General features: G+C 32.5%; 2 protein-coding genes across 5 annotated transcripts; one reads left to right on the top strand and one right to left on the bottom strand.

Moving 5' to 3' along the window:
• Nucleotides 1-1,941: 1,941 nt before the first annotated feature.
• On the top strand, nt 1,942-5,428 carry LOC114412466 (peroxidase 50-like). Its single transcript, XM_028376376.1, has 4 exons — nt 1,942-2,306; nt 2,690-2,890; nt 3,242-3,407; nt 4,721-5,428. The coding sequence occupies exons 1-4, from the start codon at nt 2,088-2,090 to the stop codon at nt 5,110-5,112; spliced, it is 978 nt and encodes a 325-aa protein (XP_028232177.1). The 5' UTR covers nt 1,942-2,087; the 3' UTR covers nt 5,113-5,428.
• Nucleotides 5,429-6,256: 828 nt separating this feature from the next.
• On the bottom strand, nt 6,257-10,724 carry LOC114412465. 4 transcript variants are annotated; one of them, XR_003666752.1, is made up of 3 exons: nt 10,401-10,724; nt 6,915-9,942; nt 6,257-6,705 (listed from the first exon to the last, which is right to left on the bottom strand). XR_003666752.1 is itself a non-coding variant. In XM_028376373.1 (2 exons), the coding sequence occupies exon 2, from the start codon at nt 9,917-9,919 to the stop codon at nt 8,879-8,881; it is 1,041 nt and encodes a 346-aa protein (XP_028232174.1). In that variant the 5' UTR covers nt 9,920-9,942; nt 10,401-10,724; the 3' UTR covers nt 6,257-8,878. The 4 variants fall into 4 exon arrangements, 2 of the variants coding, with proteins under 2 accessions (XP_028232174.1, XP_028232176.1); XR_003666753.1 differs by having other exon boundaries at nt 6,257-7,036; nt 8,805-9,942; XM_028376373.1 differs by having other exon boundaries at nt 6,257-9,942.
• Nucleotides 10,725-11,025: the final 301 nt, after the last annotated feature.

Raw genomic sequence — 11,025 nt, 5'->3', positions numbered from 1 at the left:
TCAAAATATAGCTATTACTCTCATGACGTAATAATCACCCCGATCCAAATCTTGGACAAGCAAACATTGCTTTTCTACTTCTGCTAAGGGTGAATGTCTTTTCTCTAATCACATGTCGTGAGGATTCTCCGCATCCTATGCCGAATAATCTTTTATAAAAATAATCTACTGCCCAACTGTACAGAATCGACCAGTGTCTACTGGAGGAGGGTCAAACTAATTCTATAATTTAAGAGAGATAAGAAAATTAAAAGAGAAAAGAAATGAATAAAATAAGAAATGTAATGAAAAAATATAGCATAAAAAAACAAATTATGAAAGTATTATAATCAGTATGTCATTGCTCACTTTCCAGATTCAAATAAGGCTCCTCGATGGAAACAAATCCTATGCAGTTTCGAAACAAAAAGTTGCAGCTGGTCTCAGTTATAAAAATGATTTGTTATGATATAATGTTTTAATAAATAATGTACCAATAAATTCCAGCCTTTAGATAACAAAAAAAAATGATTTATCAGTCTCAATGGGTTTAGAAAGAAAGTATTTATAAATTGTAATTATCTTGACTCTTAAGTCATGTAAATTTTTTTACATATAAATCTTTTACATTATTAATTAATGAAAACTATGATATGACTTTAAGATCGATAATTATTATTATCAAATTTATTATATATATATATATATATATCAATTTATAATTAAATAACAATATAAATTTTAGTTACAAATTTCCATGGTGCTTTTAATAATTTGTTTTTTTTATCTTTTCGTTTGTTACTGAATTTAATTAGAATATAATGACAGTATAAAAAAAATTATACTGACATCTAATTACAATGAGTCAAAATAATAATTTTAAAATGATTATCAGTAAAAATACATTAATAATGTATGAAATTTAAAACCATCACGCTTTTATTCTACTTATAAAAAGCTGTATAAAATTGTCGTAAATATATAAATTTTCCTTTTGCTTCACTATCCTATAGTCCGGTTCCCCCTAGAGTGAACACAACAGTTTCATTCCTATATGGCATTTTCCTCAAAATGTCGAAGTGATCTATTCTAACCATCATAGATTTTGATTATTGTTTAAAATTGTGAGCACACATATATTTCAGCAACATACAAGAAATTTAGCTCGAACAGAGTCTTCCTAATAAAAGTTTTTATGAATTACTATAAATTTCTATATTGTCTTTGATTCGTACTACCTTACATACTTTACGAGAACAACTCTAACAAGAAAAGAAAATACACTTATATTTCTACTACATTAGGGGCCCTGAGGAGCCCAATGAAAGTAACCTTGACGTGAACGCATCTCCAGATTCATCTCGTGCTACATTTTCGCAGCCTCTTTCCCTCTCTAACTTTATCGACAACTTTATAGAAATTATGAATTGAGGATTCACATAACAAAACCCCCTCCCCCGGGTCCTATCTGGAAGCATTTGATTTGACAAAGATTAAAGCAGTTATTTGAAGGCGGCCATAGACAGACACAGCCAACCTCACAGTGTCCCTTTCGGAGCCTTCCATTATTATTCAAAGAATATTACACTTTCTTTTTTGCCGAAAAAAAACACACACACACACACTAACTCACAAAAATTGATACAATTAATAAGCAATCAAATTCATACTCGAAAAGAATATGACTTTAAATTTTATTGCTGATATAAAAATTTATTAATAAATAATCTATAAATACTTACGTAAATATTTAATGAATTTTAACACATGTACTCCTAAGTTCTTGATATTTTCTTCACCTAAACTTTATGTATAAGTTAAAACCTATGAAGCACCGACATCGACACAGACACATATCATATATTAGACAAGGTAAAAGGCTGAAGAGTCCGCGCTTAAAACACACACATATAAAACGTTGAAAAGATTCCAAGACAACTTGCTAGCTAGCTCGTGAGTCATTCATGACCCACGCTTACTTAGTAGCTTCTCTTCTCTTATATATTCCCTCATACTTTTCCACTTAAGCACCATCATTCAGTACTTTCAAATTAAGTCTCTGCATTATTCTCTTCCCTTTTCTATCTCCCTCTGCAAAAACGAAGTAAATGGGTCGGCTTAATCTCCTACTTGTGTGGTCACTCTCTTTAACACTTTTCCTTAATTATCTACACCCAACCTCTGCCCAGCTCAGTCCAAACCACTATGCTAACATATGCCCCAACCTTGAAAGCATCGTTAGACAAGCCGTTACTAATAAGTTCCAACAAACCTTTGTCACCGTCCCAGCCACCCTTCGCCTATTCTTTCACGATTGCTTTGTCCAGGTAACTCTCAATTCCATACCCACATAATGCCAAGTATTGCAATCACACTCGCAGTTTCATTGGGATCCTTGACATTGCAGCAAATACTACTTTTACAATAACGGAGTACACTTTTATATAAGATTATTTTTTAAAATCGTCACTAAAATTTAGTTACTCAAAATTAGTAAGGGAAAAACAATTTTCTATCACTAAATTTAGTGACTAACTTTATTTTTTTAGTATTGCAGTCATGATGTGGTCGCAAAAAGTATAAAAAATTAAAAATCGTTACTTGCGACCGAAATTACAGTTGCAAACAGTTTTTTTAAAGGCAATTCACGTACACTTGAGATGATTTCTTGTATCAATGTGCTAATTTTGTTGTGTGTTCTGTGTTAAAGGGTTGTGATGCTTCCGTTTTGATTGCATCCACCGGAAATAACCAGGCAGAGAAGGATCACCAAGACAACCTGTCTTTGGCGGGTGATGGGTTTGACACAGTGATCAAAGCAAAGGCTGCAGTAGATGCCGTCCCTCAGTGCAGAAACAAAGTCTCGTGTGCAGATATTCTGGCCTTGGCCACCCGTGATGTTATTGCACTGGTTAGTTCTTCAATGACTCCAATTGGCGTGAAAAAAACAGTTTAATTTTTGTGACCACTAATTTATTTTGGATAAATAACCACTTTTAGTAAAGAAATATTTAGTGTTTAAATGTATAAAAAGTGTCACAATCTAAATTTTAAAAGAAAATATAGTCTTGGAATGCATAATAAAAAGTGTGACAATCTAAATTGTATAATAAAATATATTTATCAAATTTTTTACACATTTAAAAATTAAATTACTAGTATTTTACAGTTTCAAGTACTAAAAGTTGACATTTATCCAATTTATTTTCTTAAGAGATGGGTTAAAATAAATTAACAAATGCATGTGGGTGTATGTGTGTAGTCTGGTGGACCTTCTTACACGGTTGAATTGGGAAGATTTGATGGGCTAGTTTCGAGAGCTTCGGATGTGAATGGGAGGCTTCCACAGCCAACGAACAATTTGAACCAGCTGAACTCACTGTTTGCGGCAAACGGGCTTACCCAAACTGACATGATTGCTCTCTCAGGTAATCCTCGTGCAACTGTTTACAAATGGGTCCCATTAGCGTTTGTGCACGCCATTAGGCTTGTTAGAGTAGTTGATATTTGATAATGTATCTTCTCATTTATGTTATTGCAAAGTATAGTCAAATGAGGAGATAATGATTCACGAGCGAATTGAAGTAGTACACGCTTAGGCCGTTTGGTTAATTAGGCTTAATAAAAGAAGGGTGGTTGGGGAGAGAATTTATTGTATGGTTGGGACCCATGCTAATACTTAATTTTATCAAATTTGTTGTAAATTGAAAACTTTAACTGTCTTTAAAATTAAAAACAGTAGAGACTATAAATATGTAGTGATGTCATTTCATATAATAGTTTCTCAAGAAGAGAGGGGGTACAATACACATTTAAGTAGTTTGATTTTGGGAAGAAATGAATAGGTGATTCAGAATAATTTTGTGTCTATAGTCTTAATTAATATGTATATTATATATACTTAAATTTTTAATTTATGAATAAAAATTAATTATATTTAATTATGTAAAATGTAGAGATATTTACAGATTTGTAAAGATCATGAAAGTGGAATCTTACCTAATAATTTCTTAGGATTTAAATCAATTTTCTTAACATAGGTTTTTAATTGTGATGTAATTTTCATTATATCCTTGATGTAGGTTTTTAATTAAATAATTTCCTTAACGTCAATTCTTAAATGGATTTAAATATGTAAAAGTGAAAATCCTTAAATAATTACAAAGTTTAAAAAAAATTGTTTTATATTTTAGTTTTGAAAAATGTATAATTATTAAAATATTTTAAACATGATTTTTATCATTTCTTTGTATAAATGCTCAAACCAGGCTTTAAAAATGATAAATAGTGTACTCCTTTCCCTCTCTAGATTCATCTCTTCCGCAACACAGCGTTCAATAGAACGGGAAAAAATCAAATTGAAAAGAAAAATTAAAATTAAAATAGTGTATGAAAATATGAGATACATGCCAAAATTTGGAAACTTTCCTCATATTTTCCTTTCTTTATTCAACAACCAATCATGGCCTTCAATCATTTTGGGATGAAGAGGGTAATAAAAGATTCGTGTATTAAATATAATAAAACACAACCATTTATGCATCAGAAGCCACTCAATCAAACAACATAGAAAACCGAGCTTGACGCATGTGAGCTTGGATGCAAGTTGCACGGCCAAAGCAGCAGCCAGAAAACGAACCCTCGTGTTCAGATCTGAAATCCAAATCAAAAGTGCTTATTACACTTATTATCTCTCTCTAACAAGTAACAACGTGCTTAATTATCACTTTTTTTTTGGCAGGTGCACACACCCTTGGATTCTCCCACTGCAGCAAGTTCGCCAGTAGAATATACAGCACCCCAGTGGACCCAACACTGAACAAGCAATACGTAGCCCAATTGCAACAAATGTGCCCAAGAAACGTGGATCCTAGGATTGCCATCAACATGGACCCAACAACTCCTCGTAAATTCGACAATGTTTATTACCAAAACCTTCAACAAGGAAAGGGCCTCTTCACCTCGGACCAAATCCTCTTCACGGACCCAAGGTCTAGGAACACCGTTAATTCCTTTGCTTCCAGTACCAACGTTTTCAACTCCAACTTTGTGGCTGCTATGACCAAATTGGGTCGCGTTGGAGTTAAGACTGCAAGAAATGGGAAAATTCGTACCGATTGTTCTGTGCTTTAAGTTAAGGCTTTGGTTGATCATGTAAAGTCGCAAACAGTGCATGTTTTGGAGGTAAACAACAACACAAGTTGCAATTTTAGTGCGGGGGGATTTGCAAAGGGTAGTTAGATTCATTGTTGTTAATAAATCTGTTTGCGAATAATTCGGGAGTTGTTTGGGTGTTCGGGAAGGGAAGGGTAAGGTGACTTTTTATTTGTTGTAATGTTCCAAATAATTCAAAGTCCTCCGAAGAACTTTGAATTGTTCACATAAATAAATGTGTAACCCAGCAAAGGAAAATCAATAAATGGACCTTAGATTACTTTAAGAGAAAAAAGATTATTTACATTTGTAGTTAACTTTTAAAATAATTTATAAGACAATATATAATTAGATGATAGTGTAAAGTTAATGCATATGTATTCAACTCTTACTTTAATATCTATTATTTAATTATTATCATTTTATATTAAAATTTAGATAAAATAATGACATGCAAATATTGTTTTAATAATAAGTAACTTTCTTTAAGAATATATTTAATTTAATAAATATCCATTTGCAATTGTTTAAATTAAAAGAATAATGCTAAAACTTTTTTCAAAAATAGTTAAAAATGATGTCTTTATACCAATCTCGCTAGAATAAAGAACCGACAACTTCCTTCTACTCCCTCCACTCTCCAAGCATAAAGTAGAACAATAGGATTTAACAATGTTTTTTGTGTGTGTGTGTCTGTCTGAATATAGGATTTAATAATGTATTCTCCTTTTGAATTTAGGTTTTCTTGATAGGCATTGAAAGCTGTTGATTTGTCCACAATCAACTTTCTTACATATTTTTTTCCTGCATTTGTTCGCTTGAAATATTCAACTTCACCGTAAGAATACAACGGCATAACAAAACAACGCACGCAAGCGCAAGACAATAATATTTGCAAACCAATCTGTATTAAGTATCATTTCAATCGATTTCAAAACCATGTGAACGATCTTATCGTTACATTCAGAATCCTTTATTTTCTATATATAAAACAAAAACAATTTCATCATCCAAAAATTAAATTAAATAAAAAACAACTTTGCGCACAATAAGAAAATGACAACTTGAGATGCATTTACCATAACGTTGGCCATCAACATATAACAAACAAAGAAGCACAGAATAAAATTCAAAGTGGGGTAGAGAACAAACACAAGGGCAACATCAAAACAAATGATATTTTCAAGGCCAAAAAAGTATTGACTCCTTTTAAGCCAAAATATCAAATAATAAAAAATGATAAACCGGTGACTATGCTCTTTCTTGGTTTATTAAGTATATATTTTAACAATCAAGCCACAAAGGCTCATCAATCATTATGTCTATCAACCCCAGGAAATCCTAAGGAAATAAATTGAAATTGGGTCAAGGGTAAATTGAAATTCAAACTCATGCATTTCGGATGTGTAGAGCTTTGTCTAAAATCCCTTCATTAGTTAAGCCAACCTGGGTAGGTGAGGTGAGGGTAGTCTAAACAAATCATCTGCATACCAATCTGGTTTGTTCACCTTATATATGTACAATGGCAAGCTCCATTTGCATGCTCCCTTTGCAGATTCATATAAGTTGAGACTATTCAACAAAGATCATTTAAGATGCCACAATATGAGTACCAAGACAAATACACAAACTTAAAGGGAAGATGCTGAAAAACCATGTCCAAAAATAAATCTCCTCAACAAAATCTGCCAACATGCTCCAAGGAAAATTGTTAAAAGATCCACTATGCAACTAGGTAATAGACACAAGTGGTGAGCGAATTGTAGTCAAGAAAAACTCACTAGTCTCCAAATATATCTTCCAAAGAGAATACTCCGTTAATTCTTCGGGTACGGCCTTAGGATACACACCTATATTCTGCTCATTTAAATGCCAAATTCTCCATCACATGTGATGTTGAGTACTGTTACAGAGACTCATGGAATCACAAATGTTATGGCATGTGAAAAGAACTTAAGCTATATACACTGTCAAATTCTCCATCACAAGCCAAAACTCAATGTGTCAAGTCAAGAACTTGCAAAGACTATTGGAATCACATATATATGGTACATTACATACTCTTAAAAGTTAAAACAACAAATATGAGAAACAAGATAGAAACCATCTAATTTACTCATATCAAAGATTAGAATACATACTCTCGCTCCAACTAGTTAAAAAGTCTCCCAAACTTCCATCTTTCGAATAAATATTCACAATATTAGAATACACATTCGATTCTCTTTCGAATAAGCACTTCACAAGCTATATCTCAGCAACTAGTCAAAAAGTCTCTCAACCATCTCAAACTTCCATCTTTTTATCTTTTACTTGTATATTTGATCTTCTTAACCACCTATCTCTTTCACTCTAGCCTCTTTTATCTCTATTTCTGAATTGAATTTCTATAGTTTTTTTTAAGAGAAAATTATCAATAATTAAAAATAATCTTATATCACAATTTAAACTATTCGTTGTAAATTTAAAATATTATTTATATATTCAAAGATATTTATTTAAGAATTTAATTATAATATAATTTATATATTAGAAATTATTTATTTATTAAAAAACTTAATTGTATACACATAAGATTGCAGTTAATGTACTTTGCCAATTACCCATGTGCACAAGCTGCTTCATCTATCTAACAAGAAAGAGTACCAATATTTCATTAACCTTTAATATTCTAAATTAAGATTGCACTTACAATTTCAAATAGATGTCTGATCATGAACATCATGCACCTACTACAAAAATACAATGCAATAAATGACTATATTGTTAAATCTAGTTTCAATGGAGACCTAGATAGGAAATAGACACATCCAAGAATAACCAATTAATTGACAGGTTAGAAGACCCGAACCAACTAATTGGATTCCGGATCAAAGCTAGTTCCTGTCTTTTATACACAACAGAAAGGGCACATATGTACTACTTGGGTTTGTTGCAAGAAATTCAATCCATGACAATAACAATCACACCACTTCTACCAACTGTTGTATTACTAGTAAATTTTATTATGATCAAAACTTAAAAACACAACTATTACAAAGATGATACACATATTTAGATCCCAACGCAACACATGTAAAATTTTAAAATATAGTTATGGTTTAAATATGCATTATTTGAAAACAAAGTTGCTTGTTTTTGTGGGACCTTTCATTCTTTATTTTCATTGTCTACTGCTTGGACCTCTAAAAAATGCAGAAAGCAAACAAAGAGAAGTAATTAATGTACTGTGTTTACGCATATCAAGACCAATTTGCATTATTTGAAACAACTTAGAAGGATGACTTTTTCATGCTTGACCTTTATACAAGCAAACAATTAAGATGCTATAATTTCCTACATGCACACTGATGATATGCAAACTAATGATACTCAGAACAAAACAGAATGTTTGTAATGGAAAACTGAACATGAGCTTTACAAAAAAAAGAAAAAAAATCTTAATTCAATGAAGAAATAACCTACCTATATCAAGAAGAGATCCTATCTATTAACTAAACTTTATTCTTATGGCATCTAATAATTTTATAATTTAATATGTCCCAAACCAAATTTGTCAGCACTGAAACCTATACAGATTGCAATCAGCAGATCAAAACTTCTCATATTTCCATTTACGTATGTCAGCAATGTTGAGTGAAAAATCAATATTGGATTCAGGGATGACTTACCTATCCAATATCATTACTTTGAGGAAAATTCAATTTTATAGCTGGCATCAATACAGTGTTGAACCTGTCTGGGTTCAGTCTTCTAATGCATGTAGACAAACCTTCTCCAAATTTAGTGACCAATCTTCCCCTAATATAGTAGGATTCAACTCTACTGCTGTTCTAAAGTCAGATATAGATACAGAAGGAGATCCAATTGACTTTTGCACACATCGTCTCATTGGTAGTTCATTCAGACCAGGTTGTATTGGACCACTGAACTTATTTACCAACTTTGAAGCAGCTAAATCCAAACAGGGCTTTATCAATCTTTTGAGGTAAACATCAAGTGCATTGTTTAACAAGCTGGCAGCATCCGTTGAGATCTTAAGTCCTTCTATTTCCAATTTCTGCTCCAACCTTTTCATCAAAGAACATGTATCAGGTAGCTGAGCAATGCTTTGACAGGTATCACTTACAGTACCAGATGATAATCCTTGGGATAAATGTTTTTGCGGTGGTCTTCTATTGTAAGTGGGAATAGCAAGAGGTGCTTGAATGGGACTCTTTTTGAAAAGGTTCAGGATTTCATAATCCTGATCAATCTCCTCCCCATCTTCCACAGAGAGAGCAAGTCTACTACCTGCAGATTGCAGATTGACAATACTTTGCTGCTCATGAATTTTTGGGATTGAATCCTCAAATCCAATGCTGTTGTTCTTCCCATGAGGACCAAAAGGGCAGGGACGGTCCCTGGATTTCCGATCACGTAAATTTGGAGTCCTGCCTTTTCGAGGAGATTGAGGAAAATCCTTGCACAGCATCTGAAGGTTGCTACATCCATTTGGCGTTTTCACATTCCAAGAACTTTCTAATTTGCTTTCTCTTGGTCCGGCTGTCTTGGAGAGACATGCTTTTCTCAAGATTGACTTGAGAAAATGATTATGAAGAGGGACATTTTCTCTCCCAATAGTTGCTATGCAGATCCTATCAAACTCACGTTTGCTTATTTTGAAACTCAGAAATCTCTCCAGAAGATTAAAGTACTTGCACGTTTTCACACTACCAAGCCTCCTTTCAATTTGTAACTTTTGCTCTATGGTTTCTTCAGGAGAAAAATACCGCACTGCTGGCATAATGCTTCCCCAACTTATCACTGCTGCAATCAGAATCAAATCATCATACAATCAAAACTCATACAGCAAAAAATCATAACGTAATTGGAACATAAAAGCCAACTGTATATTTGGTTCCAAATTCGTTAATTTCAGCTATAAAAAATAAACCCATACAAGGCACAAAAATAGCCAAAACCCAAATACTCAAATTTCCAAAGTTTAAAAACAGAATATCCTACAATTTATTCACAAAGTCGCTACCAGTTAAGAGAACAATTGGTACTAATTCAAATCGGAAAAGCGGTTTTGCTACAACAAAATTCAAATCGGTTGCTGGAGCAATAGAGGACGAACCACAACTCGCGAAATTGATCAAAGAATCGAAAACTAACAACACTCAATGAAGCGAGAAAATAAAGAAAAACAAAGTAACGGAAGATAATGCAAAATCTTGGCTTTGCTACTTCAAATTGGATAGTTGGAGCAATAGAGGACGAACCTGAATGCGCGAAATTGTTGATCAAGAATCGAAAACTCAGAGCACCCAACAACACTAAAGTGGGAAAAAAAAAGGGAAAACGAACCGAGCGATGAGAATGCGAAACCTTGAAATTTGAATTGAGTGTGAAGTGGGTGGTTTCCAATTGCAGTTAGTGGATGAGTACAGTGGTAGCTATTGCTTTGGGAAGTACAAGAAGAAGAAAAAGGATTAGGGCTTGTTATTATTGTTGTTGCCAAGGATGGAGGAGGAGAAAGGGCCACCTTGACCTTTCCGAAGCTTCCAAGTTCCAAGTCGTAATATGGTCAAAGGCACCTGCGTTTTTGCAATGGATTACGACACGAGCGAGCATGAATATTAATAGTTGATAAACTCCAACTAAACTCGAACAAATTTTTTAAGTTAAAAAATTATACCAAAAGACAAATTATTTTGAATTGTTTTATGTTTATTTAATATTTAATATATATATTATTTTCGAATTAAAAAATTCTTCAAATTATTATTTAATAATAATATATTACTAGACTTGATTAGTTAAATATTGTGAAATTTATGATTTATTATTTTATTTTATTATGTTATTTAAATGTTTAATTGATATATTTTTTTATAAATATTTTAT

The sequence above is a fragment of the Glycine soja genome, chromosome 5 (genome assembly GCF_004193775.1).
Source record: "Glycine soja cultivar W05 chromosome 5, ASM419377v2, whole genome shotgun sequence".
Classification (NCBI taxonomy): domain Eukaryota; kingdom Viridiplantae; phylum Streptophyta; class Magnoliopsida; order Fabales; family Fabaceae; genus Glycine; species Glycine soja.
This window is presented reverse-complemented; position numbering and strand designations above follow the sequence as displayed.

Coding starts and splice junctions, on each gene's coding strand:
- LOC114412466 (XM_028376376.1), top strand. CDS start 2,088: ATGGGTCGGCTTAATCTCCTACTTGTGTGGTCACTCTCTTTAACACTT. Junction 2,891..3,241: donor CCCGTGATGTTATTGCACTG/GTTAGTTCTTCA, acceptor GTATGTGTGTAG/TCTGGTGGACCTTCTTACAC. Junction 3,408..4,720: donor TGACATGATTGCTCTCTCAG/GTAATCCTCGTG, acceptor TTTTTTTGGCAG/GTGCACACACCCTTGGATTC.
- LOC114412465 (XM_028376373.1), bottom strand. CDS start 9,919: ATGCCAGCAGTGCGGTATTTTTCTCCTGAAGAAACCATAGAGCAAAAG.